At 31.8% G+C, this 26,309-nt stretch overlaps 1 protein-coding gene across 1 annotated transcript; it reads left to right on the top strand.

The window, feature by feature from the left end:
* Positions 1-8: 8 nt before the first annotated feature.
* Positions 9-25,555, top strand: LOC134720972 (uncharacterized). The gene is made up of 14 exons (XM_063583599.1): positions 9-78; positions 4,619-4,712; positions 5,938-6,155; positions 10,154-10,355; positions 12,624-12,773; positions 14,150-14,292; positions 14,734-14,965; positions 15,525-15,671; positions 16,230-16,376; positions 16,567-16,676; positions 17,848-18,043; positions 20,209-20,334; positions 20,900-21,070; positions 21,928-25,555. Exons 1-14 carry the CDS (start codon positions 58-60, stop codon positions 22,185-22,187), a joined length of 2,217 nt encoding a protein of 738 aa, XP_063439669.1. The 5' UTR covers positions 9-57; the 3' UTR covers positions 22,188-25,555.
* The last annotated feature ends 754 nt before the right edge of the window (positions 25,556-26,309 follow it).

The following is a 26,309-nucleotide window of genomic DNA, read 5'->3' as shown; positions in this document are numbered from 1 at the left end:
GTAACTTCCTGTGTAAACAACTTCTTTCTATTTCTTTTGGCTAAGACAAGTCACAAGATGAAAGCACTTATATTAACAGTAAGAATATAATAACATTTCATGGACTATACAGTATTTGTCATGACAATCATAATATAGTATGAATATTCTTTCTGTAGATATGTTGACATCACTGTCATCCGTTTTTTTTTTATATAAAATTAAAGGAAAATAAATCAGGAACATTATACACCAATACACACAGTAAAACTCAGTTTAAGAGAAGTTACAGTCTGATGTAAGAATAGGTAACAAAAGTAACTAGTAGTACATGTAGTATAAGCAAACTGACAATGAAAAACTAAATAAAAAAAGACTACCAGTTACTGACATGATGAACTCCTACTAGAACAATTCAAGTCCGTATTCACAATAACATCAGACACTAACCTACCAACAACAAGAATACGAGCTAAAATCAATATATCAACTCTAACGATCGACCAAAAGGGGCTGGAAAAACTACTAAAAAACACTTACCCAAATAAAGCCTCTGGACCAGACAACATCCCAAACCGCATACTCAAGGAATGTGCTGAACAACTAGCAAACATCCTACAAATCATAATGCAATGCTCCCTAGACACAGGTGAACTACCAAAAGACTGGAGAGACGCAAACATATCCAGTATCTTCAAAAAAGGAGACAAACACCTGGCAGAAAACTACAGACCTGTATCCCTAACATCTGTCATCAGCAAAATTCTAGAACACATCGTATGCAGGCATATTCTTAAACATCTGGAAAAAAACAAAATTCTTACCAACTTAAACCACGGCTTCAGGTCAGGATACTCATGTGAAACCCAACTCATAACTACCATCAACGACTTCTTACAAGAACACGACAAGGGACATCAAATCGACGTAGGCATATTAGATTTTTCAAAAGCTTTCGACACCGTACCACTCAACAAATTATTACATAAATTAGATCAGTATGGAATTTAAGGAAATACACACAAATGGCTTAAGAACTTCCTTACTGCAAGATCAATGAGAACCATCGTGGAAGGCGAATCATCTGGCGAAACAACAGTCGACTCTGGGGTCCCCCAGGGCACAGTCTTAGGACCAATCCTATTCCTGTGCCACATCAATGACCTACCAGACAGTGTAACATCATCAGTAAGACTATTTGCTGACAACTGCCTACTATACAGAACAATTAAAAATAGCCAAGACCAACAAAAGCTACAAACAGATTTGCAACAACTAGAAATCTGGGCCGACAAATGGGGAATGCGATTCAACCCCAAAAAGTGCTATGTTCTATCCATAAACAAAAAAGCAGACAAATTCTACACGCTTAATAAACACATCCTACAAGAAGTACAAGTGAACCCCTACTTAGGACTCCAAATCTCAAATGATCTGAAATGGAGCTTCCACATAAATAACATCAGCAAGAAAGCCAACGCCACCTTGGGCTTTCTTCGGAGGAACTTGAGGAACGTACCAGAAGCATGTAGGAAAGTAGCATATATATCCCTTGTAAGATCAACCATGGAATATGGCGCAACAATCTGGAACCCATACATGAAAGGGGATATTGACAAACTAGAACGTATCCAAAACAGAGGCCTACGATTCATAAAGAAAAACTACAGGAGTCGGGAAACAGGGTTCATAACTAATATGAGACGCCAGCTTGAAATGGAGACGCTAGAGGAAAGAAGACACAGCCTCCGTCTTATCCTGATTTACAAGGTGGTTGAGGGTCTGGTGCCGGCTCTACCAGCCGACAATTTTGTCATACCAGCAAGACCGAAACGAACAATTAAAGCCAAAACTTACTTAAACTGTGAAACTGACAATATCATTGAACGTCAAGTTATCAATAACACCAGAGGACTGAAAGTACCAAATAGCAACAAACCACAGTACAAACATTCATTTTTTGTGGAAAGAACTATTCACTGGAACCAACTACCAGATAAAGTTGTGCATGCAGGTTCTGTAGAGGCATTTAAGACCGCTCTACAAGAACACCGCCCATAACAACAGCGCTCTTCTCCACCGTGTATAAAAGCCTTAATAGGATTCTACACGTACCACTACAGATACAGATACAGAGGGTCTTATAAACTTTTAATACTACGCAAAACTGGGAGGATATTTTGGTGGATAGGGGAAATCTACAAAAGGTTCTGTTTAACATACAATGGTGCGTGACATTTGGGTCTGCAGACGAACACTTTTAATTAAAATGTTATAAACAAAGCACTCATGAGAGATACAACATATAGGCCTAGATACAATGATAATCCAGGATTATGTCCATATGTAGGCAATCAAAGAATACGATCTCTCTGACATTTAGTATGTAACTGAATTAAGGACAGCCATAAACAATAATGAATGTAAATTTGAAAAAAATAATTGAAAAATCTACTTATTTAAATGTTAACATGGTTAAGTGATCATCTGTTGAAAGGAGGTTAAACTAGCGATCATGCGTCAAATAGACCATCACACACCAGGGTACGGACCATCGCACATCAGGGTACGGACCATCGCATTTTGGCGTAGACCATCTTATTTCAGTGTGACCATCACACTTCAGCGTCCCCATTGCACCTTTGAGTCCTACAAATATATTTACTATTTTTAGTTAAAATTACATAAAAAACTTCTTTTAGATTTGAAGTCCCAGAGATAAATAGCTTTCCTGCATCAAGAGACATATAGTTCATTATATGTCTTTGCTGCATCTAAGCTGCTTATTCAATCTTGTTTATTTTAAATCTGCGACTATCATTTCAAATGATTTCCAAAGAAGTATACATGTACTTCCTTTAATAGAATTTGATAATTTATATGGATCTGACTATAATACTACCGTAGGTGTTATCAGTAAGGTATTTATTTATAACTAACCATCATGACCATTAAGAAAAAAAAATCAACATTTCCAAAAATCAAGTACATGTAGGTTGATGCTTGGATTTATCATTATGCTGTCTGTGTCTTTCTAATAATGATTTTTTTTAGCTATTATTGTATGAAACCTATACTATAGAATGCCAATAAATTACAATACATTTGAGTTTGTTATCTTAGTTTAGATTGACGACCATTCACACTTCAATGTGTCAGTTTCTTTAATTCTTACTCGATTTAGCTTTAACCTGACCTGTTGATTATTTTTATTAAATCAAAATGAGGTTAGTTATTCATTGCTTGACACCAAATTTTCTTGCTTTCCTTTTTGACATCATAAAAAAGGCAACCATTAACGTTACATAGAAAGAACACATTTTTTGCAAGTCGTTCTGCATTATCTTCTTTAAATCATTAGAGAAATAGATTCCACCACCAAATCTCCTGCAATATGATAATTATCCACTCTCGACAGTTAAATTTTGAATATATATTTAAAATGCTTGGTGAGGCTCACTTTTTTAAATTAACGGTCTCAAGTGGATAAATATCATATCACACTGGATGTTCATCAATAAAAAGATTATTGTTGTATAGTGTGGAGTAGTTGTAGCAGTGAGGGTTTAAAAAGGATATTAAAATTACAAAAGAGGGCTGATTAATACTAGAAACCATCTTCGCTAGCCAAGGGTTACGATCCACTCTCGCTCTCTTCAAGAAGAGAGCGAGAGTGGATCGTAACCCTTGGCTAGCGAAGATGACTAGAAACAGACCCATTCGCTCCTTCTGCACCCTTATTCAAACACTTAAACTGGATGACAGTTGAACAGAGAATAAAATATCATAAGTTAGTGATGACATTTAAGTGCATTAATAATGATGCCCTATCATATCTTACTAACAAGTTTCATTATGTTTCAGACATACCCCTTGAGAAATGCTGTTCAAGGAAACCTCATACTCCCTAAACCAAAAACAGAATTATTCAAAAAATCTTTTATGTATTCTGGAACATTTTTGTGGAATAATTAGCCAATACCGTTAAGAAACATTACAAATATTAATTCTTTCAAATACAAAAATTTTAACAGATCATTTATTGAAATCAACCTAGCTGTATAAATAATATTAAAAACTGATCATGTCATCATGTTTATTTTTTCATCACATTTTATCAAGTTGTATTGAACATTATTATCACACTTGACTTTTTATACTAATGTATGTATGCAATGTACATATTTGCATTTTGTTTGATTTTTCATTACGAGGGCCTCAGGGAAGATTAGTTATATATAGCTAACTGTGTAACCCTCTTAAAATAAAGTATTGTTGTTGTTGTTGTTGTTGTTGTTGTTGATGCAGTTGTAGAATCTATATATATCTCAACATCCTATGACTTTTATATACATTGTATTTTATTTTTACATGTAAACCGTTTATAAAAGTGATTAGTTTTTCTAGCTGAATATGAAAAAGAAGATGTGGTATGATGGCCAATGAGACAACTGTCCACAAGAGACCAAAATGATACAGACATTAACAACTATAGACCACTGTACAGCATTCAACAATGAGCAAAGCCCATACCGCATAGTTAGCTATAAAAGGCCGATATGACAATGTAAAACAATTCAAACAAGAAAACTCATGGCCTCATTTATATAAAAGAAATAAGTTTTTTATTGTTTTTCAGATACATGTAGTTGCAGTAGTATTGAGCTGTAACAGTTATAGAGCAGATGCTGAAGATGTCAAGAAAGTCCACATCATATTTATGAATCATTTAGGTAGGGAAATTTGAAATTAATATCTTTTAAGTCTTTTAGACCACACTTAAAACAAAATTGAAATTTGTCTATTCTATATATCGTGCTGGGCTTCCAAAATGTTGTAAATTACAAATTTTTCCAGAAAATAATATCTCACAAAAAGGCTATGAAAATTTTGACAAAATGCATGCTTCCAAAAATGTCATACATATTGAACATTTTTGTGAATAGCAGTGAAATAAAAACTTTGACATTTCCGGCCAATCCGAGAACTTAAATTATTTTCACAGAATTATAGAAATGTATAATTATTTTATTCCCAAAGCTATTATACAACGATTTTCAAGTTTTCATACAACATTTTGGAAGTTTACACACAACTGACATTGGCAATTTTGTAATATGTCTTATTTCAAACATTTTGATTGGTCTAACTGTATACTTTTTTGTAATACGAATAATTTCCTCCCGCCCAGACCATTGGTGTCATAAAGTATTTTTAACCAAAAAAGTCATATACCACATTTGGAAGCTCAGCGACAATATGCATGTATACACATTTGGAGGGGGTGATAATCATTACAATCATCTCTTATTATACCCTCATTGCAAAACAGGGGCTGAAGATAAGTCAAAACCAAATGGACAATTTAGTGGGAAAAACATGGAAAAGGTAAAGAATGTAGAGAAGACAAACAACAGTCTACATACACATCACAGAGATTATAACTATATAGATTGAGCAACACTAATACCCCACCAACAACCTAAAGTGTTTCAGGTTCTTCAGAATGGTACACAGATTCTTCTCCACATGTGACAATCACCATGTTACTAATGTTCAAATATATATTATATTCAAGGAAAACAAAATAGTATTGGGGATAATGACAATTGGTCATTTCAATTACCATCTGTGAAATAGTAGGGGGTATTCAGTTTTACCCTTGTCCATTCATGAAATTTTCATAGTATTTTTCTTGTACAGAGCACCCTGATTTTTGTATCCAAACCAACTATACCATGTGAAGCAGTTTCTATTACTGTCTTGTTCTGATAACTTAAAGCTGGGGTATTGTTACTGAGCAATAGCTCACAGATCAACTTTTTAATATGTAATATTTTTACAGCAGGTAACATTTTACATAACTGAATAGAAAAAAAAAGAGTTATAGTTTAAAATCTGAAATTAGGTTCTTATCAGTTTCAAGTAGTTACAAATCAATGCACTTTTATTTTGCAGATGTAGGATATGATGGGTTGCTGCCAGAAGAATTGGGCTTTATTAATAATGTCCTCAATAAATACTTTGTTGAGTATTTCCCAAGAGCCATCAGATTATCAGAACAGCTAAGGATGCTGGGATATTATGAGAAGTTTATATACACAACCCATCCATGGCTAGTGTCCCTTTACTTGAACTGTCCACCTAATCTTATTTTATCTGGTATAAAGTTAAAGGTAAAGCAGGCCATATACATTATGATTTATACATTTTTATACGACCACAAAACATTTTTTGCTTCATATAATGCTATCATGTTGTCTGCGTTGTAGTCCAAAGACACATTTAGTGCCAGGACAATAACTTGAGTTTAAGTGAATGGATCTCTTTAAATTTTTACAAGAAGGTTCAATACTACTAAAGGAAGGTTGGGATTGACTATAGGGTTTATGGTCCAAAAGTTTAGGAATTAGGGGCCAAAATGGGGGCCCATAATAAGCATTTTTGTAGTTTTCAAACAATAATTTATGTTTAAGTGTATGAATCTCTCTGAAATTTTACCACAAGTATCCATACCATGAATGTATGGTTAGTATTGTCTTTGGGTGATTATGGCTAAAAATGTTAAGGAATTAGGGGCAAAAAAAGGGGAAAAACCAGGTTTTATCTTGTCAATAGACATTTAAGACAATTTAAAAGAAGTAAAAGGGAGGTAATTCAAAAACATATAACATACACTGTTCAGTATAATTGGATTTACCTCCCTTACACTACAGGTAAATAATACATAAAAAGATATCAGGTTTTGGACTAATTGCAAAAAAATGGGGTGGGTGGTCATATGTAAGATCTTGACATTTTTTTGTGTGTCAGAAACCAATAGTATGTAAAAAATTTGATCAGAATCCAAATTCAGAGCTGTTTCAAGTCTGAATATTGTGTAAAATTGAGAATTAAAATAAGGAATGTGTCAAAGAGACAACAACCCAACCATAGAACAGACAACATACAATGTAAGAAGGTCACCAACAGGTCTTCAATGCAGCAAGAAATTTTCCGCACCCAGAGGCGTCCTACAGCTTGCCCCTATATATACTAGTTCAGTCATAATGAATGCCATACTAAACTCTAAATTGTACTCAAGAAAACTATTAAAAATAATACAAGACTAACAAAGGTCATATAAAGCTGCGCCCTGCGGGGCACCTAGTTTACAAAACTTCAAGTTTCACATCCCAAATTAAATTTCTATCAAAAAGATGTAAGTATGAATAAGAAGATGTGGTATGAGTGCCAATAGGACAACTCTTCATCTGAGTCACAATGTATAAAAAGTTTAAGAATTATAGGTCAAAGTGCGACCTTTAATACAGTGCTTTGACCCACATCAAAGGGCCCCAAAATGACTAATGTAAAGTTGTAAACCGATTCAAACAGGAAAACCAGCTGTTTAAAAAAAATTGAGAATTGATAAACACTTATTTTCTCAATTCACTCTGTTCAACCGAAAATAAATTTTTATATAATCAAGGCTCCTTATTTTCCAACAACAACCTAATACCAACTACGAAAAAAAAAAATAATGCGTATGTATCAATTATTTGCAGTGAAATTGTTTCTGTGTTAATAAAGAAAAACACCATTATAGAGACTGTCAGGTGCGGTGACCATCTTCATAATTTATTAAACAAATAAAACACAAGACAAATGTCCTCAAATAGTTTTCACCACTATGGTATCAGTTCATTCAAATAATACACAAGGGCATCAGTTCATTCAATTAACATACTATCTACAAAAGAAAAGCGCATAATTAAAATATGAACTCTACATATATATAAGGCATGAACTGTTATACTGAAGATTAATCTTCCTATACATAAATACACTACTCATCAGATGGTCTCCACCCTTGTCGATAACTTTTCTCGTGCACGCACGACTTTAAATACTAACGGAACTTCTTACTCTATTGTTATTACAATTAGCCCGCTACCTGAACTGGAAAATTCATACGCCTGTCGTAATATATCAATATACCACAAGACTTTAAACCTTTGTACATCAAGAGTCCCCTGTCCTCAGTATCATTGACTGTTTTAAAAAGGAATCTAAACTTTGTACCTATTGATGGATTGAGTATATATTGTGCTTTTTATACGACCGCAAATTTTGAAAAAATTTTCGTCGTATATTGCTATCACGTCGGCGTCGTCGTCGTCGTTGTCGTCGTCGTCGTAGTCCGAATACTTTTAGTTTTCGCACTCTAACTTTAGTAAAAGTGAATAGAAATCTATGAAATTTTAACACAAGGTTTATGACCACAAAATGAAGGGTGGTATTGATTTTGGGAGTTTTGGTCCCAACATTTTAGGAATTAGGGGCCAAAAAGGGCCCAAATAAGCATTTTCTTGGTTTTCGCGCTATAACTTTAGTTTAAGTTAATAGAAATCTATGAAATTTTGACACGAGGTTTATGACCACAAAAGAAAGGTTGGGATTGATTTTGGGAGTTTTGGTTTCAACAGTTTAGGAATTAGGGGCCAAAAAAGGGCCCAAATAAGCATTATTCTTGGTTTTCGCACAATAACTTTAGTTTAAGTTAATAGAAATCAATTAAATTTAAACACAATGTTTATGACCACAAAAGGAAGGTTGGTATTGATTTTGGGAGTTGAGGTCCCAACAGTTTAGGAATTAGGGGCCAAAAAGGGACCCAAAAAAGCATTTTTTTTGGTTTTCGCACCATAACTTTATTATAAGTAAATAGAAATCTATGAAATTTAAACACAAGGTTTATGACCATAAAAGGAAGGTTGGTATTGATTTTGGGAGTTATGGTCCTAACAGTTTAGGAAAAAGGGGCCCAAAGGGTCCAAAATTAAACTTTGTTTGATTTCATCAAGAATTGAATAATTGGGGTTCTTTGATATGCTGAATCTAACTGTGTATGTAGATTCTTAATTTTTGGTCCCATTTTCAAATTGGTCTACATTAAGGTCCAAAGGGTCCAAAATTAAACTTAGTTTGATTTTGACAAAAAATTAATCAGTTGGGTTCTTTGATATGCTGAATCTAAAAATGTATTTAGATTCTTGATTATTGGCCCAGTTTTCAAGTTGGTCCAAATCGGGGTCCAAAATTAAACTTTGTTGGATTTCATTAAAAATTGAATAAATGGGGTTCTTTGATATGCTAAATCTAACCGTGTATGTAGATTCTTCATTTTTTGGTACTGTTTTCAAATTGGTCTACATTAAAGTCCAAAGGGTCCAAAATTAAACTTAGTTTGATTTTAACAAAAATTGAAATCTTGGGGTTCTTTGATATGCTGTATCCAAACATGTACTTAGATTTTTGATTATGGGCCCAGTTTTCAAGTTGGTCCAAATCAGGATCTAAAATATTATATTAAGTATTGTGCAATAGCAAGTCTTTTCAATTGCACAGTATTGCACAATGGCAAGAAATATCTAATTGCACAGTATTGTGAAATAGCAATAATTTTTTTAATTAGAGTTATCTTTCTTTGTCCAGAATAGTAAGCAAGAAATATCTAATTGCACAATATTGTGAAATAGCAATATTTGTTTTTAATTGGAGTTATCTTTCTTTGTCCAGAATCAACTCAAATCTTTGTTATATACAATGTATATTCACTTTTTACTACCAACTGATAAATTAAAATAATCCTTACCATTCAGTGATAACAAGCAGTTTTTTTACATCTTAATATTTTATGATGTATTTAAATGAGTAGTTATTGTTGCAAACTCCATTAGAAATTTAATTGAGATTAATTTGGAATAAGGGAAAGGGGGATGTGATTAAAAAAATTGGGTTCAATTTTCTCATTTGAAATGAAATTTCATAAATAAAATGAAAATTTCTTCAAACATTTTTTTAGAGAGGATTAATATTCAACAGCATAGTGAATTGCTCTAAGAGAAAACAAAAATTTTAAGTTCATTAGAACACATTCATTCTGTGTCAGAAACCTATGCTGTGTCAACTATTTAATCACAATCCAAATTTAGAGCTGAATCCAGCTTGAATGTTGTGTCCATACTTGCCCCAACCGTTCAGGGTTCAACCTCTGCGGTCGTATAAAGCTACGCCCTGCGGAGCATCTGGTTTTATTAGTGCAACTCATTAAGTCAGGATTTTGAGAAGCAATTTCAGAGAAGTATTTATTTCTTTAATTATTATAGAACTGTCTTGTTTGCTTTTATAGTGTCCAAATACAACTGAATTGAGCTCATTTGTAAATGCTGTGAAGCAAGGAGACATCACATGGCATGCTGGACCAATGAATATGCAGTTTGAGGTTATGGATGTAGAACTTGCTAGATTTGGGATCAAGTTGAGTAAGGATTTGGATGACAAAATGAACATTGTCAGGAAATTCAGAACACTAAGCCAAAGAGATGTACCAGGTACTAAAGTTTTTATTATTAAATGCATATAGAAAATGCAGATACATGGCAAAACATAGATTTCAAAACCACAATTACATGCTTGGCCTTGGTGTTGTAAAATATTAATTTTTTTCAGATTTCTGTGAAGAGACTTGAGTGTCCTTTTAAACACCTGCCCTTGGTGACTCCTGCATATGAACAACAATACTATTTGCCCATATGCATCAGCCACGGGAAAGGATTTTACTTAAAGTTGTTTTTTCTATAATGGATGTGATGCTGCTTCTGGTGCATGGTCAATAATCACTAAACATACAGGTTTTGATATGTGACTACATGTATTATTTACTCAGATTATATCTCATGTTTTTTGTCAAATGTATTTCTATTTTTAGCTCACCTAGCCCAAAGGGCCAAGTGAGCTTTTCTCATCACTTGGCGTCCGGCATCTGGCGTCCGGCGTCTGGCGTTAACTTTTTACATTTTAAAATTCTTCTAGAGAACCACTGAATGGAATAAAACCAAACATGGCATGAATGTTCCCTATGAGGTGCTGACCAAGTTGTTACTTTGTAGCCAATCCATCATCCAAGATGGCCGCCAGCGGGGGACTTAGTTTAACATAGGACCCTATTGGAAATGCATACAGATGACTTCTTTTAGAAAACCATTGAATGGAATGAAACCAAACATGGCAAGAATGATCCTTATAAGGTGCTGACCAAATGTTGTAACTTTGTAGCCAATCCATCATCCAAGATGGCTGCCAGCAGGGGGACTTAGTTTAACATTGGACCTTATTGGAAATGCATACAAATAATTTCTTTTAGAGAACCACTGATAGGAATGAAACCAAACATGGCATGAATGTTCCTTATAAGGTGCTGACCTAGTGTTGTTACTTGTTAGCAGATCCATCATCCAAGATGGCCGCCAGTGGGGGACTTAGTTTAACATTTAAACTTCCCATTGAAAGAAATCCAGAGAAATATACTATACCTTTAATAGTAATTGTACTCAATGGGACAATAAGGCCAGATAAACACTAACTGATTCAGCGGAAAGGTTTTATTTCCTCAGTAGGACCCTATGGCAAATGCATACAAATGACTTCTTTTAGAGAACCACTAAATGGAATGAAACTAAACATGGCATGAATGTTCCTTATAAGGTGCTGACCTAGTGTTGTTACTTTGTAGCCGATCCATCATCCAAGATGGCTGCCGGCGGGGGACTTAGTTTAACATAGGACCCAATGGGAAATACATACAAATGTCTTCTATTAGAGAACCACTGAATGGAATGAAGTCAAACATAGCATGAATGTTCCTTATGACATGCTGACCAAGTGTTGTTACTTTGTAGCCAATTCATCAACCAGGATGGCTTCCAGCAGGGGACTTGGTTTAACATAAGACCCTATTGGAAATACATACAAATGACTTCTTTTAGAGAACCACTGAATTGAATGAAAGCAAACATAGCATAAACGTTCCTTTCTTAATGAGGTGCTGGCCAAGTGTTGTTACTTTGTAGCCAAATTTTATCTTTTAATATGATTTCAAAAACCCAAGTAGAATCAGGTGAGCGATACAGGCTCTTGAGAGCCTCTAGTTATTTTTGTTTATTGTCTATTGCATTTGTGTGATAAAAAAATCAATCTACTGATTATGCCTGTAATGGGTCCACTATTGGAAATAAAATATATCTTATCTTATCTTATCTTATAGTGTATTGTATATCATAAAAAAACAGTCTCCTTAACTCATATCAGGTCTGTGAAAATATTTTGGTGTATTTTCATTATTATTTGCAGCAATTGTCATTTCTTATATCAGTACAATTTTGTCATCTAATATTAAAAACTTTCATAATTTTGATACCAATTTAATCTAAAACAGGGTTTCATAATTCTCAAAAATTGGCAATTAATATGCAGGAGATAATTTTAAAAAGGAATAACAAATCTTTATTCTAGAAATACTGTTAATTTGAATTAATGTGAGAAATGTGAGAGGGTAAAAAATGCAATACATGTATTTAAACCTTTGTTACATTTATTTTTGTTATTTTTTTGCAATTTTTATTCGTTACAAAAAGTGATTCAATCTGTACTATTGGATTAAATCGTACACTGAGGGTAGAATGTTTTCCATTATTTCATGTTTCAACAGTAGATTATATGATTTATATATGTTTTTACAAAAGGATTATGATATTCGAACGAGGTTTTTACTTTCTTTTAATTTGTTTTGTATTTAAGATACATTTTATACTTTATTTTAGCAATGACACAGGGCATTGTGCCTATTTTAGAAGAGGAGGGTGTGGCAGCCATCAATGTGGGTGTCAATACAGTTACAGCCCCTCCTGCTGTCCCTCCAATTTTCAGATGGAAATTCCAGAACTCCTCTGTAATAGGAATATGGCATCCAGGTTAGTCAAAGGGTTTGATCGATCTATGTAAAATAAGAAATCAATACAGCTGTTTGAAAGGATTATAAATTTTCAGAAAATAAAATCAAAAAGTTTATAAATATTTTAAACTTTAATAATCATATTACAAAATCAAATTAAACACTACAAACCAACTGTCATTTTTGAAAGTCAATTTTGAAAGTATTGAAGTTGAGCATGTTGAATTATAATTCTAGCTTTGATTATTAAACCCCCTTGTTTTTAGGTGACCTTCACTTCCTGAGTACACACATTATAAACGACTTTATAAATTAGGTTTTTGTTGAAATAAAAGATCAAATAAGTTATAAATTTAGTACATATATTCATACACAGTGACCTCTCAGTGAGGGAATTTCTCGCTGCATTGAAGACCTAATGTAGTAATGGTGACCTTCTGCTGTTGTCTTATCTATGGTTGGGTTGTTGTCTCTTTGACACATTCCCCATTTCCATTCTCAATTTTAATTTGTTTAATTTCATCCCTTACAGTAGGTGTTCAACTAAAGGAAAAACTTTTTGATTTTTCTAGTTTTTCAATGATTGAATGAATGATTTTTTTTCCACTTAGAGCTGTTCCAGAAAATACTATGTCCACTCCCCCCCCTCATGAAGCCAACTTTATTGATTTCATGTTGGTGGTTGTATATGAAATACCAAAATGCAAAGGGTGTGTTTACTTGTTTTTCTATGGGTGGTGAGTGTTAGAAAAAGTGCCAACCCAGGGGGGACATAGTATTTTCTGGAACAGCCCTTAGCATCCCCAAACATAGCCTTACACGTTTAATATTTGTGGACAATCATAGAATTTAACAGTTGTCCTGTACAGTAATAATAGTTTTTCAAAGTGTTTGTGTTAAAATGTGCACAAAAATACTAAATAGATATAGGAAGATGTGGTATGAGTGCCAATGAGACAACTCTCCATCCAAATAACAATTTATAAAAGTAAACCGTTAAAGGTCAAGGTACGGCCTTCAAAACAGTGCCTTGACTCACACTGAACAACAAACTATAAGGAGCCCCAAAATTACTAGTGTAAAACCATTCAAACAGGAAAACCAACGGTCTAATCTATATAAAAAACAAGAAACGAGAAACACATATAAATCACATAAACAAAAGACAACTACTGTAAATCAGATTCCTGACCTAGGACAGCTGCAAACATTTGCAGATATACACATTTATATTTGAAAAGACTGTTTGTTAAATGAACATACTGTATTTTTTATTCACTTTCAAAGGAGTTTCTTTTTTCTTTAATTATTTGTTCCACTTTCCTGTTATGAACATACAACCTATTTTGGTTTCAAAAATGTATTCAACACTGATCTTTAACCTTGTTTTCCTAGGTGGCTATCCTGATAATCCTGGAAAAAACCCTGCTACTCCTGGAGGGTTATCTAGACATAATTGTGCAACATTCCCTGGCTTTGACCATGCACTTTGCTTTGGTTTTAGGACAGATAATAGTGGACCTCCAATGAACATTGCTGTAAGTTAACCACATATATTTTAATTGTTAACCTTTGATTCCAAAGAAACAATATTTTATTTCATAATAAAAAAAAAAAACAATCCAATCCATTTTAAACATTTCTTTACTGTGACAGAATATTAATTTGAGCAGAGCTGATAAAAAGATGAAATGCAAGACCAGCTTGGCATTTATACTAGATTTATATAGTACAGACTAATATCCATGTTCACATTCTCAATTTTATGGCTGGGTATTGATTAATTTTTTTTTGAATACATGATATGTATATTGCGTACTTTATTATATCATGTCAATCAATATGTGACACTTTAATAAAATAAATTAATTATTATCATTATCATTAACGTTACCATGGTTACTAGTGATAAAATTTAGGTCATAATTGAACACACAGTATTAAGAGATTCTTGAAATAGCAATAGCATTGTCTTTTAGGAAGTATTATTATACTATGAGATAGCCAGATCACAGTTTCCTGGAGCTGATGTACAGGCAACACCATTTGAAGATTTTGTTGAAGCTCTTCAGCCAATCAAAGACAAGCTTCCTATTATTGATAAAGAGTTTGGAGATACATGGATAGAAGGAACAGGATCTGATCCCAGGAAAGTTGCTGAAATGAGGGCTTTGATGAGAGCTAGATCTAAATGTTTAGAAATAGAAACTGGTATTTGAAATAAAAAATATTTCTTTGTCAAATAAAATCATAAATATTACTTTTACAAATTATGATTTGGATGGAAAGTTGTCTCATTGGCACTCATACCACATCTTCTTATATGTATAAAGTCTAAAACAAAACATACTGCTGTATCAAAAAATCCTTTAATCTATTTATAAAACTCAAATTTTGGAATGATTACTTCAGAGTTTTGTGAGTCAAATAATCCTTTTCAAATATAAGATAAAGCATAGAATTTGTATTATAAGAATTGAAGCATCACTTCTGCCGATGGGAGATTTTCTTTTCATATTAAGGGGTCACGATTCTCTGCCCCATATTCAACTAATGCTACCACAAATTATGGTATACTATACAATTTAAAAAAAAGGGATCTATGTTATAAAATCTTTTGGACTAGACAAAAAAATATCAACAAAAGTGAAGAATAGGATAGAAATTAGACCAGACCAAAGAACTGCTGCTTATTGTCAATCTAAAGAGCCGAATAAAAATTACAAATAAACCAGAAGTATTAATCAAGATTTGTGATTTGTGTTTTTAGGTTGTTCCTTGTCAGACAGTAGAATTTACAATGCAAGTGTATTGATGTTAAAGTTAGGAGAACATACCTGGGGTTTGAGTAGTGTGTTTGACAGTGTACATTGGACAAATGATAAATTTTATGCCATGCTGGACAACAAAAAGAAAAGTAAGATTTTTTTATTCTACAGTTAGAACTGATTGTGTTAAGTTAAATTGTCATCAGAAATAGATTAAAGATATTAAGTGGACTTGAAAATAACAAATTTGAATATTACAAATTTAGGATTCAGATAAGGAAATGAACAGTCATAACTTAGGAGTATTTGAAACTATAGATGAATTCCTTCTTTAAATTTTGGGAAATGAAATGCAATATTATACAATTATTGTCTTTTGTTGAGGTAAATATGTAGTTTCATTGACATTTGAAAAACTGATATTCACTGAGGCCAAGGCTTGAAGTTAATTATCCGTTTTTCGAAAGTCAATTAAACACATATAACTGAAACAAAAGACAGTAATTGTTTTATTCCATATTCTGAATGAAATGCATGTAATGGCAACTATTTACCAAAACCAATTGTACATCAAACGTTTTTTACCCAAATTATGCGCACTTTTTCCACAGGTGAATATGCTTATTTACTCCAAATCCCATTCATATAGAAAAAACTTCTAAAATTTTAACAGATTTATGCAGTATACAAAACAAATTTGATTTCAGATATAAATTTAACAAATGGTGTATTATCCTGGCAAGAACAGAGAAACTTTAGTTATATGGCAATAGATGCCCTTGGATCACACACCTTAGCTACACAGATGAAGCATGAATTGTCGCAGATTGATGCCAGGAAACCTGATATAACTGGTAGGTAACTTGTATCCACAATGCTTTAATATAATATATAAACATAGTTTCTAAAATAGTTTCGCAATTTTATTTTGCATGTATGCGCAACCCATGCAAATGGATCTAATATCTCAATTTCATAGTCAATTTTTGAATAAGCATAAAGCTATATATAACCACATGTGATAGTCATTTTCTTATTTTTCAGGATTAGTGAAAGTTGCAGACATGTTAGCAGCACAAGAATGTACAAATGGTTTCTCTCTCCAGTTTGATGATGAAGGAACTATAATAAGTTTGAAGGATCCAATTACTAAGGTTGTTTTTTCATTTAAAAACAAAAAATTATAAGTTTTATTCATCATTATAATGCAACAGCCTCACAGGTTCTCATTCTACAGAAACAGGTTTATATATCTTATATCATAAGTAAAAAAAGACACGCACAAGGCATGGGGCAAAAAGAAGAAAAACAACCTAAAGACCAACAACAGTATACAAAAGACAACAAAGAAAACTAAAGACTGAAGATTATGAACCTTCTATAAATACCTGGGTGTTCTAAGATTATGAACCTTCTATAAATACCTGGGTGTTCTAAGATTATAAACCTTCTATAAATACCTGGGTGTTCTAAGATTATGAACCTTCTATAAATACCTGGGTGTTCTAAGATTATGAACCTTCTATTAATACCTGGGTGTTCTATAAGGTGCTCCAGAAGGGTAGACAGATCCTGCTCAATAATTGGCACTTTATTTATATTCTATTATCAAACAAAAAGACATTGCGTGAAAACAAGGACATATTCTACCATTTCTAGCCACGTCTCTATGTTATCCAGTCTATCCATCTTGTTTCTCTGTTTGAAAGTCATGGCATTCCCTCATCTTCACTCCCATGTTTGTTTGCCTGTATATGACCAAGATTTTATGTTTTCTTTGTCAATAAAAAAAAATAATACTTGTTGTTTTTTACAGATTAAGGACTTTGCTAATAATCAATATTATAAATAGGTCACAGCTCCTTTAATTTATTTATAAACACCATGCACACATGTTTATGGTGTCATCAATGTCATGTTCTTTGATTTATAATAGTAAATCAATTCCACAAGTTTGTAACCTTTTTTTTTAAAGAGTTGGAAAATTTTGATAAAACATTTTAATTATTCTACATTTTACAGTTTTTAGACAATTTCATGATAAAAATTAATGATGTCTATTTAAAGTATTGACAGTTTTTTTCCGATAAATGAAAGTGATAAAAATATATTTTGTCAGTATTGAATATGAATTTTGTTTATTGTAGGCGGATCCAGGGGGCCTGGGGGGCCATCCCCCCCCCCTTTCATGGGAAAAATTTGGTTGATTATATAGGAATTCATTGAAGCATGACTGGAGCAGGCCCCCCTTAGGTTAGTCAGCGGGCCCCCTTAGGAAAATTTCTGGATCCGCCACTGTTTATCAATATATCTCTTATTTTACAGAGGGAATGGGCATCTGCATCAAATCCAATAGGCAGATTTGCATACAAGTCTTTAAACCAATCAGATTTTGACTACTTTAATGGCAGCTATCCATATTCTAAACATTTCCAATTGGGAATAGGAAAACCCAATATGTCAGCTAATGCAAAACCAGAGAGTAAAATATGGAAGATGAAAATGACAGATCTCTTCAAAGGTAAGTATTTCTTCTTCAAACCATGCAATTTTAGTAGTCTTTTCAGATATGAATGGAGAGCAATCTGGCTGTTTAAAGATGTGATTCAAGATTTAGTGGATCTGAAATTGGGATCTATTAGTATTACATTGTATCAGCTAAATTTTACATTACTTATGTATGACATACTGTGGATTCATTATTCTTCGTTGGATTCCTATTTTGTGGATATCATGGGTAAATGTAAACTGCAAATTTAAATGTTTAATGAAGTATAAATTTGTAACATGCTGTTATGCAGACTTCAGCAAAAACACAAACAATCAAATTTTTACAAAAGTACAAATTTCCCTCAATCCACAAAATTGGTACCCATATGAATTAAAGAATCAACAATATAAAAATGAACATGTGAAAACACAATACATAATACATATTTTGTGATAAAATCCAGTTGCAAATGCATACATGTGAACCTCCCAATGGGAGTACAATAATCCTGTTTTCCTGGGTCTCCTCCCGTCCTCCCGTTAAGGAGAAAAAAATCCCGTGTAAAAAATTTCATGAATGAAAATTTTCAGCTGCCATTATTGATTTTTTTACTACGGTACAGGTGTAATTTACACCTGTGTTAAATTTTAACTGTAAATCATAGAAGATGTGTAATTATATGGCTTCACTTGACAGCTTGGGTGTCAAACATACTGGTAATCAACAAATGCTTACCTCTGGCTAATGATCGCTAATTGCCGTTGTGTATTAAAAACTTTGTGTATTGAATGTTTGAAATAAATTTTGGTTACTGTCCTTTGATTTATCCTGTTATAAGTTATTTATCGTTCAAAAATGTAAATTGTTAATTAAATAAATTATATTTTAATTAAATAATCATTAAAGGATGGTAGTTAAATGAATTTAAATGTCTTGGGACAAATAAAATAATATAAATTTACAAAATATTCAGGGAATTTAGACTTCTTTTCAAAGAGTAAATTGAAATTTATATAATAATTCTGTCCAATATTATGTGTCCTTGTCATGTGCAGTGTTCCACATCTATGTAATGTGAATAAAACTCTGTACAAGGTGAACAAATTGCATGACTCTGACCCATAGATGTAGAAATGTCTAAATGATTTAGGTCAGTATAAATAGGTTATCAGTCATTTAAAAAAAAAAAAGCAATATCTTTAAACAGAGTGTCAAGTAGTAGAAAGATGACTTTTATAATGCTAAAAAAACATGCAATTTACTATAATTGTTATTGTTTGTTATTTTTTAACTTAATTTATCATGTTTTAAATATACATGTATACATGAAGGCCGTACTTTAACCTATAATGGTTTAATTTTTAAATTGTTATTTGGATGGAGAGTTGTCTCATTGGCACTCACACCACATCTTCCTATATCTATGTATAGCATATTTCTTTCTTATTTGTCTACACAGTTCCCAATGATAAGGAGATGGGAGACATGAATATACACAAAGAAAGTATATCATCATTTATTTGCAAGCAGTGAACAATCAATTATCAAACACAACACAAAACAAGAAACAGATTCTTCTCAATATTTTTATTTGATAATGTGTTATCATTCAAATAGAAAGGCAACAAGGGTACTAGGGTGTATAAACTCAAAAGAACATTTTAAAAGTTACGGTTACATTTACGACAAGATTAATGTTGATAAAAAATTTCCTGATCTAAGTCCCAATCTCCTGAGTCCTGACCAAATTTTCCCAATCTCCTGACCAAATTTTCCCAATCTCCTGATCTGAGTTTCACAGTCCATCACATGTATGCAAATATTTCATGCATATTAGGACAAGAACATGCAAAAAAGATAAGAATAAGAACTCTGCATTGTAATAGACCAACACGCTAAGCCAGTATTTTAAGGTGTTCGTTCACATGGTAATAGGTTTGCAGGTAGACATGTAACCCTATATATACACATTACCGGTATTCTGGCTCTAAACCAACTAGCTCATACTTCATGTACTTCTAAATATTGCATGCCTATCAATTTTCTATTCAGTGACTTGAAATGGGTGATTATTGAACTCATGACCTCTCTCACTCAAGACAAGCACCCTGCCACTAGTCAAAAGAGCATGTTTGTTAGATAAAAGATTTATTTTGTAATTTTTATATATTAACTGATGAGTTAATTATTTTCAGGTTCAAAGTGTAACTTTGTAATGATGGCAACCTTTGTGGACCATTCCTGTATGTCAGACTATGGCTGTCCAGTATCTATTACTGTAGAATATAATGCTGAAATCAACCAAAACACTGGCCAAGGTGGTGAGTATCCTAATTAATTACCGTCTTGTATCTTCAACTATAGATTTTACCAGATTGAAAAATTAACCAAGATACAGGCCTATTTGTACTTGTAGATGTCGATAAAAAGACAGCTAAAAGTATGCTATATGATTAAGTATATTGTATTATTGATATTTAGTTTAATACTGACTTTTGCTAAACAAAAATTACATCGCAGACAGCAGCAGTGCTTCACACATTTTCATGATTATATAGAGGAATTTTCCTCTGATCTATTATTTTTTCTCTTTGATGTTTACAATTTGTGCTAAATTTCACAACACTTTTCTTCATGAAAAGATGGCAGAACTGCAACAGTGTGATTTGATGAATAAACAACTTATAAAAAGAAGTCAATGAAAAAAGTACTGTAAATTCAGAAATTATTGCGAGGTTTTTATTATTGCAAATAATGCGACTGAGTTGTAACCGCAATAATTAAAACTTGCGTTTTGTAATATTTTAACTGAATTATGACAAAATCGCAATAAAAAATGCACGCAATAATTTCTGAATTTACAGTAACTTCTTTTTGAATTTTCAGGTGTAGACATTACCTTACAGTGGTTTAAGAAAGCACCAACCAGGCTACCAGAATCTATATACTTTGTATTTCAACCAGTACAGAATACAGACATGTCATGGAAACTTCACAAACTAGGACAGATGATTGACCCTTTAAATGTTATACTCAATGGCAGTCAGAGGCAGCATGGTAAATTTAATTATTTTATTGGTTGCAATGAATTACATTGATTTCCCAGTTAAATAAAAACTGATAATTTGACATGTGAAATAAACGTGGTTATTTCACTATCTGACGTCATACAACAATAGGCGTTTTCAAGATGTTGATAACGGCAGATCAAAACAAATTGTGAAAGGGTAGAAAAAAGATATAGTTCCTTACATGTTTTACATTAATTTCTTCCAAAAAAAAAGCCATTTGCCAATACAATAAAATGAATAACTAATTAAAGAATTCAAATATCGAAAAATATTCAACTCGTAACCAAGCAACCCTGATAATTAACTCATGTGCTACGTGCATTCTTGAATTAATGTGTTGTTTGGTCACTCGTTGAATATTTTTCTCTGTTTGAATTCTTCGATTAGTAATTCTATAATTAATTTACAATGGATTTATTAAGAATGTCAGATAATAATTTTCAAGAATTTTGTGGTTGAGACAATGATGAATAGGTACCTTAAAAAGAAGCAATTCTTTGATATGAATTATTTTTTTTTTTGCTTACCTTTGCTATTATACTCAATCTCCCCTCCACACCAAAAAAAAACCACATTGTAAAATTTTCTCAATTTTATAGTACTGTGGATTCCTTATATTTCGTTGAATACCAATTTTCATGGACTTCATGGGTACAGGGAAACCACGAATTTAAATGTTCAACGAATTGCAAATTTTCTTCAATCCACGAAAATTGGCATCAACAAAATTAAATGAATTCACAGTATACAAAAATAGTGTGTAAAAATTGTATGTAATTTAGTTTTCACATACTCTGAGACTAAAAATTAAGTATTTCGTGTTATTTTATTTCCTTTTTTCAGCTGTAGACAAAGGAGTATACTACACAGACAGTAATTGTAAAGGACTAGAGATATTATCTTATGATGTAGCACTGGTGAATGTACTGACTCCACAGCATTATGTCAGTCCTATACCACTACCCTTAAAACCATTAAAGGAGGTCAATGGAATGGCGTTTAACTTGTATAACAATATATGGGATGTTAATTGGATATTCTGGTACCCCTATGAAAAGAGAGATCTTGATCAAAAATTCAGATTTAGAATCAATATTTCCTAGATTCATATCAATTGTTTAACAAGCTTCTTTTTATAGCAATTCCATGTTTTTATATCTTTTTTTAATCATATATAATATATTTTTCTGTTTATCCTCCTTGTCTCATGAGTTTTTGTGCTATTAAGAGTGCATTGTGATGTCACAATTTCCATTTAAAAAGCATGCATAATACAAATTCATATGATGTAATAAAACTTATGATCTGACCATAAACTTGTTAATCTCTTGATCTGTAAAGGAGAGTCTGAGACTTCCAATTTATCAAAATCTCTCAATAATGTCTTAGAAAGACATAGTTATTTATTTTTTCTTTATGAAAAATAGTATATAGAGCATGGAATCGTTCTCTATATTCTTTGTTCTAGTTTCCACAAAATCAAAGAAAATCCATAAAAATTGTTATCTCTTTTGTGCTGTTGTTTACATTTGTTGTTTTTATATTCAAATAAAAAAATATATTTGTACCAATGTTAATGTATATATGTTAAGATATGATTTGTTTGTTTTGGAGGTTTCATAACTTACGCATGATATCACTCATATCAGTGGTGGATCCAGGAATAAAAAAGGGGGGGAGTGTAAAGCCCCTCTTGGCTTTTCCTTTATTATTTTGAATGTCATCTGTATTTTCGTTTTTTCAAGCCATATTTAATTTTTGCAAATGTTAGATATATGTTTAAATTTGTGTTATTTGTTTTCAATGTTTAAAACAGAAACTTAAACATTCCAAATAGAACATATAATAGTTCTTGTGCTTTTTTTCCTCTTGATATATATTGATATAGATTGATTGGTTCTTTGGTGTTTAACATTTTTTAAAAAGTAAAATCAAATTGTTTTTCTTGAAATGATAATGGAAACTCAAAGACTTTTGATTCAATAAGTTACGATTTAAAATGATTTAATTTGTTTTAAATTGAAGTTTAATGAACAACTAAGTTGTTAATGTATCTGCATGGCTTTTTTTTATAAGTATACTTGCACCTACAAGTCTGAATAGTGGTTTCCTGTTTTAGGAAACAAGTTTTCACAGCATTTGTTATTTTAAATCTAATAAAGCATAAAATTTCTAAATTTAACCTTTAGATGTGGAATATTTTAGAAATGTTTTGGAAAAGGAGATACATCATGAAAACTATTTTTGAAAGTTGTAAGCTATGCATAATATGTAAGGATACTTCAATGCTAAAAATCAAAATTTGTAAAAACACTTATATTCTAATTTTGTAATTTTTATTATAAATTTGATCAGTTAACCTTCCGATAATATGTGTGTGCCTGATTCTATGTAGAGTTGTACTTCATTATATGTATTGTTATTTTTTTTATATGTTATATCAGGGTTTTTTTAAATGTCTTTATGATATTTGTACTGCAGATATGGAAATATATTTCGTATTGTTACTTTGGGGTAAAGATTGCCTAAAATTCAATCAAAAATCCATGGTACTGACCTGACATTAATAAAGGCAACAGTAGGATACCGCTGTTCAAAACTCATAAATCCATGGACAAAAAACTAAATCGAAGTAACAAACTAAAACTGAGGGATTAAACTCTTCCAAGGTTTATTACTACTTTTGAGATACAAAAAATATAGTGCGTTGGTTATAACATCCTATCCATGATCACTTCCAGAAAATTATTAATGAAATGTATGCTCAGATATTGAAATTACAAAACGATATTTTACTTGTCAAGAAAATTCCATAACATGTGCAAGGTGCAGGAATCTAATAATTGTTTTAGAAATTTAAAATGATAACATTGATAAAGTAATCTTTAAAATTGGAATTATCTTTCTTTTGTTCATACTTTTAGTACAATCAATGCTTTTACAATGTTTAATTTTATTTCCCACTGTTAAATTAAAGCAATCTTTACCCGTCGGTGTTTACAAGCACTTTGATTATTGTGATAATGTTCAATCTAGTAAATGATTTTTAAAAAAATAATTTAAGGTGGAACACAACACTTACACTAAAATTAATTTGGCTCGTTTAATTTTCATAAAATTTTGTCAAATTATTTACTTTGACCCTTTAACAAAAATATAAAAATTTCAAAATTTTTGAACCAACCGTTTTGTCAGAAGAAATACACTGGCAGTTTGACAAACAACAATTTTCATCATTGAGAAGCTTACTATTCCTTTTACAACACATCGTAATTAAAACGTTTAGCTGACTTTACAGAGTTATCTTCCTGTAGTGTTAGGTACCACCTTAAACATCACAAGAAAAGAGAAAGCAGTATCAACAGAATGCTTAATTCAAGTGTGAAATGTACGATAAAGACATTGTCTCTGATATTTGTTTACAAGCAGGGACAATGTTCCAACATCTATATAATTTACATTAAGGACAGAGCTAATGAAATATTCTTATATTTTGTATGGATCGAGCCAAATAAATTTGAGTGAAAGTGTTGAATACAGGCGGGGATCCAGAGGGGGGGTTCCAGGGGTTGCCCCCCCCCCTTTTTTGTGTGTCGTACAATGCATTTGAATGGGTACATGTAGTTGGAACCCCCCCTTTGTCCTGAAAAAGGCCCCCCCCCCATTTTTTAAATGGCTGGATCCGCCCCTGGGGTACCACCTTAAAGTAAATAAAATTGTCCTCAAAAATGCTTACTGTTACAAACAATTGTGTCTAAACCTATCTAGGCAATCTTCCAGTTAAGAAATCATAAATGTACTCTTTGAATTTAAAAAGGAGTAAGTTCCATAAGGTTCAACTTTGGGACAATTATTCAATGTTTCAGCATAAAATGTATTATAAGCTGACGAAAAGACATGTGAGAAAGTTAAATGATTTTTTTTTGGCTGAAGATTTCATTTTTAAGCATATATTTTTGCATCCAAAATAGGTTACAAAAACAGTGATTTTTGCGATATTTGCTCAAATTGTCCAGAATTTCAACCAAATTAAGACTTAAGGAAACATAAAGCGCAGGCAACCACAAACAAAATATTCATGCACTCTTTGGTTTATCTCCAAAATTTCAATGTAAATTTACCCATATTGTCAAATTTTCATGGAAAATCAAAATAAGTGCTATTTGTGACATCATGAAAAGAATGCCAAAAAAAAAATAATTCTCAACAAAAAGACGTTTTTCCAATCTAGTCATTATATGATTCTTTGTTTCATTGGTCAATAAATCATACTTTCATACCATTTTAGGGCCTTATTGAAACCTACACCTTTGAGTACAAGCTTAGAATAAAGACCATACAATAACGTTTCAAAACTATGAATAACTACAAAATAACTTATACAAACCCTCAACATTGAAACACATATTTATGATAGCATGTTTCAAATGTATTTGTCTTGAAAATTCCATATAGACTATTAAATAAGAATTATAAAAAAATGTATACAATTTGAAATTACTATGCAAGTACCTGATTGTATTTAAACAAAGTATAGTATAAAATTAGATAAATAATATATATTTTTCTATTTTTTCCTTTTTGTATCTTTTTTTTTATAAATGAAAGATTAGAATTACAATGTTTGTTAAACTTAAATATTTGATTTTGTATTATTCATCAATACAATATTATTATAGCAAATAATATTATTTTCCCCCCAACATTCTGATTTTTTAAATAAAATTACAATAATATTGTGTTATTCCTACCATTTTATCACATGTAAGAGAATGACTAGTTTTGCATAATGAAGTCAATAAATAATAGAGACAAAAAAAGTTGGAAAATGAATTCCAAATTTTTCAACAAACAAAGTTTTTGACTAAAGAATTAGAAACAAAACCTATTCATCATACTAAGAGTCAAATGACTGAAGAAACATTTCCAGAGAGTGACTTATCAGAAATAACACACAATGATGAAGAAGTATTTATTGTTGCTCCATATAGAAATCAGAAAGATATTTAGAAATATTTTGAACATGACAAATTTTTAATAAGGTTCTGAATATATGTATCCAGTATATTTATTATCATTTGTGAGCAAAAAAAGAATTTGGACAATAAAAAGCATTCAGTTTTATCTTGTATGGAATTTCTCAATTTTTTCCTTTGGAAGCAGTTCACAAATTATGATGGAACAACATTTACCAATAAATCTAAACGCATTCATATAAAGTTTCC

Source organism: Mytilus trossulus, chromosome 6 (genome assembly GCF_036588685.1).
Source record: "Mytilus trossulus isolate FHL-02 chromosome 6, PNRI_Mtr1.1.1.hap1, whole genome shotgun sequence".
Taxonomy (NCBI): Eukaryota; Metazoa; Mollusca; class Bivalvia; order Mytilida; family Mytilidae; genus Mytilus; species Mytilus trossulus.
This window is presented reverse-complemented; position numbering and strand designations above follow the sequence as displayed.